This window comes from Bombina bombina, chromosome 1, assembly GCF_027579735.1.
Source record: "Bombina bombina isolate aBomBom1 chromosome 1, aBomBom1.pri, whole genome shotgun sequence".
NCBI classification, from domain to species: Eukaryota; Metazoa; Chordata; class Amphibia; order Anura; family Bombinatoridae; genus Bombina; species Bombina bombina.
The window spans coordinates 288,158,890-288,175,824 of record NC_069499.1 but is presented as its reverse complement, the minus strand read 5'-3'; the positions used below and the strand labels follow the sequence as shown (position 1 = coordinate 288,175,824).

General features: G+C 38.8%; 1 protein-coding gene across 1 annotated transcript in view; it reads right to left on the bottom strand.

Moving 5' to 3' along the window:
* ESYT3 (extended synaptotagmin 3) overlaps positions 1 to 16,935 on the bottom strand; it is a 205,204-nt gene that overhangs the window by 82,801 nt on the left and 105,468 nt on the right. Inside the window, exons 6-7 of the mRNA XM_053698028.1 lie at positions 14,470 to 14,559; positions 3,942 to 3,997 (exon numbers count right to left, since the gene is read on the bottom strand). Of these exons, the coding sequence (XP_053554003.1) occupies positions 3,942 to 3,997; positions 14,470 to 14,559 (146 nt within the window). The remainder of the gene's footprint in view (positions 1 to 3,941; positions 3,998 to 14,469; positions 14,560 to 16,935) is intronic.

The window sequence follows — 16,935 nt, the reverse complement described above, 5'->3', positions numbered from 1 at the left end:
TTACTTCAGATTATCTTTATAAAGTTAGTTCATTTTAGCAATATTGCTCTATGACGTCTACACATATTTCTGGCTCTGCTCATTCTACAGACATAGTGTTGGTATTTTACAAGCACGGCCGGTATTTTTAAGATTGAGGTCAATGCAAGTAATACAAAATAAATGTAGAAATAAGGGCACTGTAATGGAGCAACTGCTTCTTAGTATTTGGGGGTCTTATTTGAGTTAAATGATAGTATAAAATCTGTTCTATCAACTTTAGTTTCTGGTTTATGCTGCATAATTATTTATGCAAATATATGCTAAATATCATTTTTCCCAACAAAAGTGTTTGAGAATAAAACTTGATGTTCATGGTACTCAGACAGCAGCCAAAAATAAACACAAGGAGGAGCATTGAGTTTAGTTGCATTCCTCCCAAACAAATAAAACATTCAAGTTATCCCTATTCATCTCATGATGCCCTGGGGAAGTCTAACAATTATTTGTAAATGTATCACTCACTTACTATAAACTTGAGCAGGAGTTGCTCTAACACCCAATCAGTGCTCTGCTATCTCTGGTATCTGCCAAACGTAGCCCTCTGCATTCACACCTCAAGTAATGTTGAGCCTGAGGAATGCTGCCTGGACTGGAAATTCTGGTTACTGTATACCTGACATGTTGCTGCAAGTGGCCCTAATTATCTGTTGCGGAGCACATTATTGCTCTGCAAGATAGCTACATAGGACACAGTAATGGGTAAGGCAGGCTGCTCTGCAGTAACTGTTCAGACAAGTTAGAATGTTCTGCAGGAAATTGCATAGAGGATGCATGCAGAAAATGTACAGAGATGCAGGTGCTCTTTAAAGGGATAGTCTAGTCAAAATTTTGATCATGATTGAGATAGAGTTTGCAATTTTAAGCAACTTTCTAATTTTCTCCTAATATGCATTTTTCTCCGTTCTCTTGCTATCTTTATTTGAAAAAGCAAGAATGTAAGCTTAGGAGCCGGGCCATTGTTGGTTCAGCACCTGGGTAACATTTGCTGATTGTTGTCTAAATGTATCCACCAATCAGCAAATAAAGAAAAGTTAATATTAGGAGTAAATTGGAAAGTTGCTTGAAATTGCATGCTCTATCTGAATCATGAGTTTAATTTTGACTAGACTATTCCTTTAAGAAATGAATAGCCACTAAATCACAAATGTTCAAGGATAGCAGGATGCACTTGCAGAGAGATAAATATGGCACTGGCTGTAGTGACATGTAAACGAGTTGCAGGATGATCTACATTATACGTACAGAGGTTACACTTATACAAATTCTAGGTGGAATCTGGGTATTTGTTTGCAAATGTATAAGGGATGCAGATATGTCTGCAGGAAAATTTCTGGTGAATATACTGAGGAAACAGTCTACTCCACAACAGTTTTGCAAGAGAAGTAGAGAAGATGCAAGGTATGAAGTATACATGAATTATAAAATATATTGGGAATGCAGGCTGTACTGTATTGGGGAGATGCAGGCTGCACTGTATTGGAGATGCAGGGTACACTGTATTTGGAATGCAGGGCGTACTGTATTGGGGAGATGCAGGGTGTACTGTATTGAGAATGCAGGCTGTACTGTATTGAGAATGCAGGCTGTACTGTATTGAGAATGCAGGCTGTACTGTATTAAGAATGCAGGCTGTACTGTATTAAGAATGCAGGCTGTACTGTATTAAGAATGCAGGCTGTACTGTATTAAGAAAGCAGGCTGTACTGTATTGAGAATGCTATGTAATTGGACGCATTATATTCTCTTCTTATGTTTTCCGTCTTGGGGATTTAGTATATACAGTAAATGACTTGACACTGAAATGTTGAGACAGTTAGTAATCGCTAGGTGGAGATAACCAGTGTCTGGTATGTAATTTGATACACCATATTCTTGTTTTACTCTCTCGTTTTTGTGTTTTACCACATTTTGTAAAATCTCTGAGTGTGAAACATATGTCTTGTTATTATCCTTTGATATAAATAAATAAAAAAATAAATAAAAAAGAGAGAATGCAGGCTGTACGGTATTTAAGATCCAGGCTGTACTGTATTGGGTATGCGGGCTGCACTGTATTGGAGATGCGGGCTGCACTGTATTGGAGATGCAGGCTGCACTGTATTGGAGATGCAGGCTGCACTGTATTGGAGATGCAAGCTGGACTGTATAGGGAATGCCGGCTGTACTGTATTGAAGATGCAGGCTGAACTGTATTGCGAATGCAGGCTGTACTGTATTGAGAATGCAGGCTGTACTGTATTGATAATGCAGGCTGTACTGTATTGATAATGCAGGCTGTACTGTATTGATAATGCAGGCTGTACTGTATTGATAATGCAGGCTGTACTGTATTGATAATGCAGGCTGTACTGTATTAGGAATGCAGGCTGCACTGTATTGGGAATGCAGGCTGCACTGTATTGGGGATACGGGCTGCACTGTATTGGGGATACGGGGTGTATTGTATTGCGGATGCAGGGTGCACTGTATTAGAGATGCAGGCTGGACTGTATTGGAGATGCAGGCTGCACTGTATAGGGAATGCAGGCTGCACTGTATAGGGAATGCCGGCTGTACTGTATTGGGGAGATGCAGGGTGTATTGTATTGGGGATTCATAGTTAAAAGACAGCTAATTATTATTTACATCATTGCTGATAATAGGCAGGTGTAAAATATCAAAAATATAGCTTCACAAAAAGGCTTTTAGTTTTACACACAATTTACATACTTTTGCATTATATTTTACAAGATTGCAAAAAACTTGGTAAGTTATAAGCACAAAACAGGCCTTTTCATCATGTTTGCGCCTAACCATCTCTATTATATAGTCCATCAGTATTGGGTGATACAGAAATATACATATCTATATGTATTTAATAGCCATATATGTGACATTCCACTAACAAGATCTATAGGAAGCGCGAGATAACGGAAATCATGTTAAAAAGGAAACAAATATGCTTAACAGACAAATAATTCATTCATCAACAACTATGTAAACTCAGCCTATTTGTTTAACCCTGAAAAGAGATAAAAACACATGTGTAAAGTCTTGTTTGGGAGCCCCGAGCATTGCACCTCCTGAAAAATACAATAGTGCAATCCAAGAATGGTACAAATAAAAATTATATAATCAAGTAATCACTCCCCTTACCAGTTGCTGCTGCTTCCTCAATTTCTTCATAACAGCGTCCTATGTATTATAAACAGCAATTACACTAATCTCAATCGTTTTTTGTAAAAAAAAAAAAATTGTCTTGACAATTGCCTGTTTGCCTAGATTGAGAAAAAAAAATGTACCTTCACCCCGAAGGGTTAAAATTGTAAACCTTTTCCCATTTCCTTCATTGGTAATATGTGGGAAGCCACAAGGAGCTAGCTGATTTAAAATAATTTTTGTAAAGCCATATATGATGTTTAACTGCTTTTTAAATTTGTAGCCACTTGTGCATATTATATGCAAATGCATTTTTTTTATAAATATGTTATCTGTTCGCTACAGAAGTTCATTAAAATAAAATAGGAACTTACATTAAAGGGACACAAAACCACAAAAAATTATAATAGGAGTAAATTAGAAACTTGCTTAAAATTGCATGCTCTATCTGAATCATGAAAGAAAAAATGTGGGTTTTGTGTCCCTTTAAACTGAATAGGAAAATTGCATGACTGTGCCTGCACATGACAAATGCACAATCCCTAGCTTGTCCTGGGACAAGCATTCTGACAGGCTGCTTAAAGTCTCTAAACAGGGGGTGTGAATACTTAGGAAATTTGAGGTCAAATATCTTCCTTTTTTACATAGAGATGTTCAGGTGATATTTTCTGGTTAGCTTTTTTCAGCTATGCTGTATCACTTTCTTGTGCTTCAACATTTGGGTATTATGTCTCTTTAATCTTTTTCATTTTACAAATTACCTGACTCCTGGAATTTCCAGAATATTTGTTAATCCCGTCCAATTTATTTCCAGGTGCTAAAAGAAAAATATATTTAAATATTAGCATTGAACAAATAAAATATATAAGTATATATTTAATATGGATATATTTTGCTTTTTTTTTTAAAGAAGACAGTAATTCCCTGACCACTACCCTTTACCTTTTTTAATACCAACAAATCAGTCTACTCCATTTGTAAATAATTTTACCCTTCACTGATCTTGAAATTTACAGGCTGCAATCTAGATTTAACACATTAACAAAAAACAATGCTATGGGTGTATATAAATATTTACAGGGACAGTCTACACCTTAGTCATCTCAAAGTCTTACTTTAGATTAAGCTGCAAATATTCTCCTGCACACTTTCTATATCATGCAGCAGTAACAGTAAAAAAAAAGTTAATTTAACCCCTTAATGACCAGCACCATACCCTGTACGACGATGGTCGTTATGCCCTTAAGGACCTGTCCTGAGCCTCTCTCTGCTGAGATCTTGCTAAAAATAGCAAGATTGCACTATTTCTGCATGAAACACTCTGTGGCCCTCTCTGCATCGGGCAGCAGTGGTGCCGATCGTTGGTTGGTGGGAGGGTATAAAGGGAGGCGGGTGGGTGGCCCATCGCTGGAGCATGGCAGGAGGTGGGCTGGGGTTGCACTGACTTGCGTGCAATGGTTAGGAAGAAAAAGAATATGACTGAGAATGGCAGGGAGGGAGAGGGGGAATCCTGGTTATAATACTGAGGGATGGGATAAAAGGGTGGGAAGACGATCTGGGAGGGGGGTAGGGTATTTAGGGAGGGGGCAGCTACACTACAGAAAATGGGTATTTTAAATTTTTTTTTAAATTGACCTAATTTAAAGCAAACTGGGTACTGGCAGACTTCCAGTCCCTAAGATGGCGGCAAATATATAGATGGGGAGGGTTAGGGGGATCCTTAACTGCAGAAAATATATATTTTTTTAAATTATAAAAAAAAAAAAAAAGCCTTTTATTTTAGTACTGGCAGACTTTCTGCCAGTACTTAATATGTGGGTGACAATTGTGGGGTGAGGGAGGGAGAGAGCTGTTTGAGAGGGATTAGGGAGGGATTAGGGGATGAGATGTCTCAGGTGGGAAGGTAATCTATACACTAAAGCGAAAATTAACCCTACAAGCTACCTAATTAACCCCTTCACTGATGGGCATAATACAAGTGTGGTGCGCAGCAGCATTTAGCGTCCTTCTAATTACCAAAAAGCAATGGCAAAGCCATATATGTCTGTTATTTCTGAACAAAAGGAATACCAGAGAAGCATTTACAACAATTTGTGTCATGATTGCACAAGCTGTTTGTAAATAATTTCAGTTTAAAACCTGAAATTGTGACAAAATTTACGATTTTTTTTATTTGATCGCATTTGGTGGTGAAATGGTGGCATGAAATATACCAAAATGGGTCTAGACCAATACTTTGGGTTGTCTACTAAAAAAAAATAATATATAGTTTTGATAGATAAATATAAAAAAAGCTCTATTTCTGTTTAAATGTAGTGATGGCAAAAATGCTAAAAAATGTTCTGGTGTTTTGTGAGGTTTTTGTCTGAAATGCCCGGCCCTTAAGGGGTTAAAATGATTATTGTTTCTGATCAGTTTGCCCACTGATGACATCATGATCTGGGCTGCATTAAAGGTTTCACTAGTTACAAAAGACTCACTAATTGCATTCAACAGACTGTCAATGCTATTCAGCACAGAGCATAGATGCAGCCCAGATCGTGATATCATCAGTGGGCAGAGCTTGGCAGCCATTTCAATGTGAACAGAAACAAAAGTCATTTTATCCCCTTAAGGGCCGGGCATTTCAGACAAAAACCTCACAAAACACCAGAACATTTTTAGCATTTTTGCCATCACTACATTTAAACAGAAATAGAGCTTTTTTTATATTTATCTATCAAAACTATATATTATGATATAAAAAGGGTGCAGGAGGATATTTGAAGCTTAATCTAAAGTAAGACTTTAAAGGAACATTAAACCCAAATTTTTGCTTTCATGATTTAGAAAGAACTTTTTTTTAAACAACTTTCTAATTTACTTCTATTATCTAATTTGCTTTGTTCTTTTGATATCCTTTGCTGAAACGCATATCTAGATAGGCTCAGAAGCTGCTGATTGGTGGCTGCACATAGATGCCTTATGTGATTGGCTCACCCATCTGCATTGCTATTTCTTCAACAAAGGATACCTAAACATTGAAGCAAATTAGTTGTTTAAAATTGTATTCTCTTTATTAATAATGAAAGAGTTTTTTGTGTATAATGTCCCTTTAAGAAGACTAAGGTGTAAACTGTCCCTTTAAGTTATATGGTTGGTCTAGCATTTACATTTTGTGATCAGATCTTTTACACTTTCAGTAAAAAGGATAAGCTCCTGCAAGAACTGTTGATGATTTATTTACAGGTTATTTTTCAACTGTGCTTTCTTTAAAAAAAAAAAAAAATCTTCTTTTAACAATCCTATAGAAAAGATAAATTATGCTTACCTGATACTTTTCTTTTCTTCAGATGAAAAGAGTCCACAGCTGCATTCATTACTTTTGGGAATTCAGAACCTGGCCACCAGGAGGAGGCAAAGACACCCCAGCCAAAGGGGTACTCCCACTTCCCTCATCCCCCAGTCATTCTGCCGAGGAACAAGAAACAGTAGAAGAAATATCCGGGTGAAAAGGTGCCAGAAGAACAAAAATTACAGCCGCCCCACAGAAAAATACGGGCGGGGAGCTGTGAAGAAAAGAAAATTATCAGCATAATTTATGTTTTTCTTCAGAAATGGAAAGAGTCCACAGCTGCATTCATTACTTTTGGGAAAACAATACCCAAGCTATAGAGGGCACTGAATGCTAAAACGGGAGGGTAAAAAAGGCGGCCCATTCTGAGGGCACCAGGCCTGAAACCACAACCCAACAAAAATCCTGCTTCATCCAAAGCCAAGAAAACATTTGAAAAGGAAAAAAAGGCCCCAAGGACACTGATCCGCAGAAAGTCCACAAGCCTTGCTAGAAACAGCAGAAAAGACTCAACTGAGCCAACACTCTTCTAGGAGACACCATCGCCTCAAGGTTGGTCCTCAACCAGACCCCCTTACAATAGAAAAGGGGAACAACATCCAAAAACTCCCAAAGGGAAGAGGACACCGAGGAACAAACAAGGATTCCCGGAAGACCCTAAACAGGGTGCAATCAGATCCAAATAAAAAATGGAAAACCCCTAAAAGCGAAGAAGCTCACAGAGACCCTAAAGGTTCCTGAAAACAAGGGAAGGCAACGCCCAGACTTCAAACAGTACAGAATCAAAAGGTTGAGACCGGGAATTAGAACAGAGAAGAAACTGTCTCTGAAAAAAACAGAGCAACCGCCCCGAAAAAACGACTGAAACCGGAGTCCCAAGTCGCTAGGCAATCGGAATATCGAAACATTCCCAATCCAACACATGCATCAAACCCAGAGAGCAACCTCTGAACACCACACGCTGCAGTCATACCAGGATGACTCTGAAATAAAATACACATGTATGTGGAACAACAAGGACCCCAGAACATCGAAGAGGATCACTGTACCTCCAGGATCCGAGGACAAACAATATATCTCAGATCCTGTTACAACACCGGACCAGCCCAAGCAACAGTCAGACCTGAAAAACAGGGGAACAGAAAAAGGTCCACAACCCCCAGATAAAAGGGCAGAATGGGATGGTCTCAGACACCCCAACAGAGCTCGGGTGCCATCCAAAAGTACCCGCAAACAGGTACTCCCAAGGAGGACCCCATAGAGATAGGCCGAACAAGACAGAAAAACCCTATGAAATCTAGGTATGTTAGTCTCAATACAGTAAACAGCCTAAAAAGGCAGAAGAGCCCTATGCTCTAACATGGAGACTGCAACCACAGACGGAACAGAACAATCCCAGAAAAGCGTACCGCACTCCTTACAGGATAAACCACCTGTTCCAGCCACCTGCACACAGGACAGGACCACCACTCTCCAGAGAGAGGAAAACCCCACCTCTTTAGAAAGGCAAAATACCCCCCCCCCCAAGGAACGGGTATAGACAAATAAACAGCGCACACACTCACAACGCAAAGCCCTCGTTTGAGTCTAATGAAAACCATCCAGGCGCCACTGATGAATACAAAAAGGAAACTCCCCAAGAAGGGAAGCACATACTGTTCCAGAACAAGGTAGGCTATGAGGAGCTGAAGTACACAGCACTCTTGGCTAAGCTGCTAGTAGCTAAACTGGTGAGACCATAAGTTATAGCCTATATTCCCTGGAAAACTGGAGCTCTCGAACCAGCCACAGGATCATATAAATCCATAAAAATACCAGATAAAGCCATGAAAAAAAAAGTACCCACACACAGCGGGATCCAGCTAGCAAACCATGGGGATAACCACCAAACAGACCAGCTGGCTTAGGCCCAGAAGATCCAGACAAACGAAGGCCCGAACCCCAGAATTGTTTAGATAAACAATACCCCAGGGAACACTATACCCCAGCTGAATAAAAACAGATTACACAAGGGATAAAAATAACCCGTAAAAAGGGTCTAAAGATAAATCCCAACCCAAAGGGAAGAGAACACCCCTTACAAAGGTCTAACTCCAAAGGAGCTAGGGCACGACAGAGCCGCTAAGATTCTAAGCCCAACAGGTGTACCCCTAACCTACAGGACCCAGGGGAAACATTGGGACGAAGTCACCCGAAGAGCGAGGAAACAAAGGCTAGTCTCCATAATCTCCTCAGAGTACAAAACCAGAGGACTACATCCAAGGAAAAAGAATGCATAGCATCCCAAACCCAGGGAAACCCCTAGAAGGAGCCAGGATAAGGAGACCACATAGCCTATCATTCCTAATAAGGAACGACTAACCCTCAGAGCAGTAAAAGACCGTAAGGTCAACCTCTAAGGAGAACAAAGTACAGAGATCTCAACCCGAAAGAAGAGTCCTCAAAAAGGAACAAGTCTAAAAGAACAATTCCAATAGCCCTAGAAGGGCAAGACCGCTCATAACGGCAGCAATAAGGCCCTAAAACCCACGCAGGGAAGGAAACCATCAAATCCCGACAAAATCGGAACCAACTGAGTGAGACGCATTAGAACTCCACCGAGTCCCAAACGAACAGCTCATGGCTGCTGAGGACTGAACCAGTCCCCCGGACACTCATGTCCTCTCAGAATGCTTAGCTGACACGTGTAAAACAAGCTAAGAACACAAATAAAAAAATAAATCACTCAGGGCCCTAACCGGACCAGCCAAGTGGAACAGGCCCCACATGTGTGAAAGAGGCCTCAAGACAGAAGGAGCTGAACCCAATAAGAACCAGTCTGAACCAGAGCTCTTATTGTTAAGGCCGCAATATTCGCCCTCAGGGAGGGAGAAATAAACGACAGATAACACATAGGACTAAAACATGTCCCCAGAACAACTTCCATAGAAGTAACAGTGCGATCAAGAAATTGCGAGTATCAATTCCAGAAGGAAAATTCCAGAAGGAATATGAAACCAAACATGAACTTTGAAATCAAATAAGTCACCCTAACTGGATCAAATCAAAGAAAAGGCAACCCGTAGGTTTTCGCCAAAAAGGGACACAACCGCAGGACCAGCCTAACGGAACCCTGCTCATCCAAGCTCAGATTGGAAAGGATAGTCAATAACCAGACTATAAGAAGATTACTTCATCCCCTTATATTTAATTATGTGAACTATTTGAAGTAGAAGACTGAGAACTCCTACATCCATTAAGGATGGGATCGTCCAACAACGCCAAAACATGCCGTAACAGAACATGAAGGTGCACCAGTCTATAACGAAAAGCACAGCATGCTTCCACCGGAGCCTCAGGAACAGTCGCTCCCCCGGAGATTTGAGCGGGCCACCCCATGCCTGGGATGCCCGGGTTAACTGGACACGAACCTAATCTTAAGCAGACATCTGGAAGCTGCAGATGCGCCATCGCCATCAGGATTTAAATACGGAAACATGCCGCAACCTCTGGAGGGAACAAACCCCCATCCAGGGAAGCATAAGCATAATCTGGGTCACCTGCACATGTAGCAGCAGTAAGTGGTAGGGAACTCAGCACTCGAGGGACAGCACCCCTAGAGGCAGATGGCTCAGCAGCCCCTAGATTCCCTGATCCAGAGGAATTGAGCCCTCTAGCATGGCATATGGAACATAACTAACTGCCATGTGTCATCTGGGCCCCGATTCGTATTCACTACAATAAGTAGAATCTGAATCAGAGACCCCTTCAATCTCAACAACAGAATCCTCCATAACTGGGATATGAATACAAAAAAATGGACCAAATTTGAAAAAAAATCTAAACGGCACCTTACACCCCCAATGACTGGGGCACTTACGAACTCCTATGCACCAGACACCAGCGGACCAGAATTTCTCTGTCGCCACACGGTCATGAATACTGAACTGGAGAGTCAAAAACGTGACCACGCCCAGTGACACAAGGTAAGCCGTACAGTCCAGAAAAAGCGTGCCCGACCACAAAGGCCGCGTCACGTCCAAGGCTGTTATGTTCCACAAAACCATGAGCCTAAGTAGCACTACACATAAGCAGGTTGAATCACATAACAAACATGATTAAAAAAAACCCCTGTTCATATAACCCCCCTTGGGAGATATTAACCCTTGATTCCAAGATACAAAAGGAGCCTCACTGAGACCCTGATTACTCTAGTTGATCCCGCAAGGTGGTAGCCTCTCGGGAAAACATTTGTAAAACAAACCAATCATGCGAAAGTAAAATGAAATGATCTTACCGGAATCTACGCCATGGAACAGAAACACAGCCCTTCAAGTGTGACATTTAGTAGCCTCGCCTCTGCCATGGACTTGAGAGAAGAAAGCAGGCAGCGAAACTCGTCAATGCCGATTGCTTATGGAGCTGTTAAAAAATGAGTCGGGATGGTTTCGCAGAAAGACTCTCCCTGCATCTCTGGACTCTAACTTTCATCCAGGCTCTCACTGAGAGGCTAACAGGATTACTTAAAACTCCAGTCCAATGCCGAAGAGTACTACCCTCCATAAGAGACAAATCGTAAATTTCTGACACTTCTTTGCCAACCTCCTGGGACGAAAGGCAAAGAATGACTGGGGGATGAGGGAAGTGGGAGGAGTATTTAAAGGGACACTGAACCCAAATCTTTTATTTCATGATTCAGATAGAGCATGTCGTTTCAAACAACTTTCTAATTTACTTCTATTATCAATTTTTCTTCGTTCTCTTGCTATCTTTATTTGAAAAAGAAGGCATCTAAGCTAAGGAGCCAGCAAATTGTTGGTTCAGAACCATGGACATCACTTGTTTATTGGTGCTGTCCAATCAGCAAGGACAACCCAGGCTGTTCACCAAAAATGGGCCGACATCTAAAATTACATTCTTGCTTTTCAAATAAACATACCAAGAGAATAAACAAAATTTGATAATAGGAGTAAACTAGAAAGTTGCTTAAAATTGCATGCTCTGAATCACGAAATAAAAAATTTGGGTTCAGTGTCCCTTTAAGCCTTTGGCTAGGGTGTCTTTGCCTCCTCCTGGTGGCCAGGTTCTGAATTCACAAAAGTAATGAATGCAGCTGACTTTGTTGTAAAAAAAAAAAAAAAAAAAGAAGATCTTTACAACTGCAGGGTCTATTTCCTGGCAGCTTGTCTCCAACTGAATTCATTCATGACAAATTAGCTTTGTGTAGGACTGCAAATATGTTCTTTTCCATGTTTTGGATATACTAATTTTGGCTGTTAACAACAAAACTGCTGCTCATTGTGGTTACAGGACTATGGGTTAAGCCCTGTATATTCTTTTTCTGTGATTTGTGTTAAATTTCATATATTGCAGATATTACAAAGACAGGCCTCCACCAAGGTTCTTTCTTTTCCGGTTTTCTCTGATAAAGGGAGGGCCTTTTGGGCTGTGCTAGAGTATCTTGTGAGCATGGGAGTCATTTGTTATGTTCCCAGTCAAGAACAGGAGAAGAGTTTTCTCTCCATCCTTTTTATTGTTCTAAAGAAAGAGGTATAATTTCAAACAGTGGTAGACTTAAAAATAAAGTTTATTTAGTCAATTATCAAGACTCTAGAAACAGGTCAGTCTTTGAACACAATAGCTATAAAAGGATGCTTATATTTGCATTTCTATCAATCCACTTTATTGTAAAAGATTGTCATTCCCTATTTGAGGCTTCTCCTTTCGAGTTGGACACTGGTCCAATGATCTTTACTAAGTTGATTCTCTGAGAAAGACGAACTCTTCATCTGGACAACATTCTTATAAAAGAATTTTCAGAAGAGCTGGTTTTTGTCACACATTCAGATTGATTCAAATGCTTCAGTATTTTGGATTGTAGACCAGTCATAACAAAAACATTATTATGACATCAAACTAAGTTAATTTCCTGGGAAAAATTTTGTACTCAAGTTTAGCCAAAGTATTCCTTCCAGAGCAAAAAGATTTCCAAAGCCATATAAAGTTCTATTTACACTGTTTCAGAGGAGACTGTTGCAACTGAACTTCATGTTTTAGTGGAACCACAATTACCTAGACTTGTTTGAGAAGATTAGGTAAGAATCTTTCTCAGTGGTGAAGTAAGGAGTTTTCTAAAAACAAACTGGAATGTTATATGTACGCTATCGGCTCACGTTTTAAGTGAGGCTGTCTCCTCAGCAATCTCCCCTTCCCATAAACGTTTTAGGGCTCAGAAGAAATTAATTTCAATCTAATTTCTGCAACTCATCTAGATCGCTTGAGCACCAAGACAGATTTCCTGAGCCATCAGAAGCCCACAAGAACATTTTTTTTTTATCCTGGAATTTTTCTATAAAAAGGATCTAAAAAGAACAAATGCAAAGTTGCCAGGTTTTGTGTCAGACTCCCTTATAACTTTGTTGTGGATACAATTTGGATCATTTAGTATACTAGTTTGTATTTACTCCAGTTGCTTTACTCCCAAGGGTGATTCAAAAGTGCGGGCAAGACAAATAAGAGGACAATCTTTTGGTTAATGCTAAAACCATAACATTTTTCCAGATACAAATTTTCTGTCTCAGATATAATTCCAATTCCAATTCCAAGTCCAAGTACTTGCACTGGCATCTTGGTTACTAAACCTTTGTTTTTCAAAGGAAAAGGGTTTTCAGATAAAGTTGTTTATACTTTTCTGAAGCCCTCTAAAATGTAATAGATAAGTCTACTTTTAGTAAGTTGTGTGAGGTCAGGAATGTTCGTTGGAATTCCTTACCTCTGTTCGCTTCAGATGATTTTAGATATTCTCCAAAATGGTTAACACCTGAACAAATTTGGTATCTAAATTTGCTTCAACATCATCATCATCCTTCTGTACCTTCGCACAAAACTGTTGATTTTTAAAATTATTATGCTAGTTGCTTTGTCTACAGCCAAGTTTATTTCTGAATTGGTGTTTTTTACTTTGTTCCTCTTGATTTCATTTTGTTTTTTATCAGGATGATGCAGTATTTAGAGGCCCCCATCCCTTTTTCTGCTAAAGAAACAAAAGAGCCTCTTCTACACATAATTGATATCGTCAGAGCTCTCACATACCACAAAGTCTGATCTTTTTTAGCTCTTCATTCTGGTCACAGAAAAGGCCATTCTAAATGTATTCAGTTAATTGGATCCATATTAATTCCAAATGAGCGGTTGCATTTTCCTGGGTCTGTCATAACAGTTGCACTAAAAATTCAACATGCTCTTTCTTACAAACTTTCACTAAATTCTACCATTTTATTGTATTTGTTTCAATGTACATAGCATTTGGTAGAGAGGTCTTACAGTACTTATTCTTAAACAGAGGTTTTCTTTCCTATCTAACCTTTATTTAGCGTAGATAGGGTACTGACCCAACAGTATTGATATTGCTTGACTAATGTGAGTGAAAACCAGTCTATACAAATAAAGCAATTTCTTCCCACTTGCAGTAAAACCATACGGAGGCCTGCACTAAATGGCACAAGTTTTGGTATAATGCATATATCCGAGTTATTTCTGTTCTTTCTTTACTTTCTCGAAACAGGCCATCTACTCACCAGTTCTGATATGTCTTTACTTCAAGTGTAAAAACACAGACTCATCAATGTGAATTGGATTTTTTTCCAATCCTTATGCAAGACAGGTGTAAAGCTACATCAATATTAAATATCTTCTAATTTTCAATTGTTACTGTTATTGTAAAACATAGTTATATAATTCTGTTTGGTGTTTTGGTAAGCTGAATTATTCCTTTGAGACTTTAGAAAATGATGAATCACAAACATTACTTTCGTTTCCCATATATACGAAAAATCGCTTTTTCAGCAATGAAAATATTAAAATTGGTAAAAGCACATCAGAAATGTTTAAGTAGTAAAGGGTTAAATTAGGATACAGAATTGTAATATGACTATAAATGTATAAAAAAAACTGCATGATTGTATTAAATGACTCACAGGTTTATGCAAGAAGAACATTGTCACAGCTCCAATAAAAGGCACATTGGGAAGAAGTGGAGCCAGGATCACCCTTAAGGTCCCATGCAGCTGTTCAGATACATAACAAAGAGAACAATCAGATGAGTACACACATATCAATATTTAATAAAATCGCCTCTGGATACTCCAAGCCACCCTGACTGAGTTGCAAGTCTCACTAAATCCACAATAATTAACAGAGATTTCAAACATAAAATAAGCATAATACAAAAACAACCCAAAGTCAGGAGTTGCTGCAATATGTAGTAAAGAGTTTTGTTTCTTTATCCAACAACCACGTGCTTGAGTTGCTATCTGCTGAGTTAATTTGTCTTGATATACGAGTAACATCCTACCTACATAATGACACAAATGTTACTTCATTGACCACTGATAAAAAGTGTCCGGGTCTGCTGTTAATATCAATGTGGGCATTCATTTAATTTGGTGTGAATTATTCTATTTTGGGAAGATTATGTTAACTACTAATCTTGACATCTGAACCAATATCACAGCTGAAATAGATTTATAGTAGTTGCTTTTAAACTGACTTTTTTAACATTATTTTATTGATAATATTTTTTACGTTTTCCTTGCTTCACTTAAATAATCACTTCTTTGTTAAGTAAAGTAATTTCCAAGCACCCTGCACCCCCTCAAGTGAACGAGTTTTGAAATAAACTAGAATGATTTTAAAATATTTCTTGTGAAATTCAGTGCTTAATATCCAGTATATGCTAGGAGTTTAAAGGGACATGAAACCCAAAATGTTTCTCTTGTGATTCATACAGAGCAAACAATGTTAAATAACTCTTCAATTTACTTCTATTATCAAATGTGCTTCATTCTCTTGGTATCCATTGTTAAAAAAGCAACAATGCACTACTGGGAGCTAGCTGAACACATTGGGTGAGCCAATGACAAGAGGCATATATGAGCAGGTAGTTTCCAGTTGTGCATTGCTGTTCCTGAGCCTACATAGTTATGCTTTTTAACAAAGGATACCAAAAGAACAAAGCAAATTAGAAGGTTGTTTAAAATTGCATGCTCTCTCCCTGAGTCAGGAAAGGAAAACAACATTGATGTTACTGTCCCTTTAAAAGGGACATAAAACCCAAACTTTTTATTTTATGATTTAGATAGAGCATGCAATTTGAAACAACTTTCCAATTTACTTATATTATAAAATTGTATTCATCCTCTTTCTATCCTTTGTTGAAGAAGTAGTGCATTGCTACTCTTGAATCTACGTATGTATGATTGTCAACAAAGGATACAAACAGAAGTGAGCAAATTAGATAATAGAAGTAAATTGGAACATTGTTTAAAATTGAATGCGCTATCTGAATCATAAAATAGATTGTTTGGGTGTAGGTTATTTAGCTATTCTACACAGGTTTTATATGATGTTGTGTGATGCTGGTAATGTTCAGTGAACTAACGAACCAGAAACATAATCACCAATAAAACACCAATTCGTTCAGCTTAACATTAGGTAACAGGGGTGAGCATTTACCAATTTAATTAAGTAATAGTATTATGGACAGGTATTACTATAACCCAATAAAAAATAAATAAATATGTCACAATTAAATCAACTTAAAATAAACAAATAACCATCCAATGAGAAAGTCCTCTCTCAATCTGAGCTAGTGAAAAAGGGATTCATATACTTTCATAACTGGTATAGGTATACATTACCCGCCATGAACATTACAGGAACATGCTAAGACCCTTAACAAATTTCGAAACTCTTTGTACTCGAATTCCCCCCCCTATCACACACTCTCTCAAAGATATATAAATTGTTATCTACTAACCCTCCAGGTTATATACCTCTATTTATGGAGAGAAGGGAAGATGACCTAGGAGTTATTGTTCTCCCACAAAAATGCTTATCCAGCCTTTCAGAGCATAACTAAATCGTCAATCTCACTTTCAGTAGTGGAAATTAACCTTAAACTATTACACAGGTGGTACCTCACCCCTAGAAAACTCAACCGCTTATTTAATCACAGATCAGACCATTGTTGGCGTTGCGGCCACAAGGGCAGTGACGCGGTGCATATGTGGTGGTGGTGTAACACGATCCAGATTTTCTGGAGAACCACCATAGCGGAGATGGAGAAAATTTTAGCCACTACTTTCCTTCTAGACCCATTAGTATGGTTGCTAGGCTACCCACCTAGAATCAAATACAAACCCTATTACAAATTATTCTATATTATGACAAACAGTGTCAAATACTTAATAGCCAAAAATTGGAAAAGCAGAACTGCTCCAACATTAGAAATGTGGTCCCGCTGGGTTTCGGAATTTCTAGATCTAGAAGAATATTTCTACATGGTAAACGATAAAATGCATATATACGCAGAGATTAGAGCCACATGGGATCACTATTTAGAGACGAATTCTAGCAATAGGTTATACCCTTAAATAGACTAT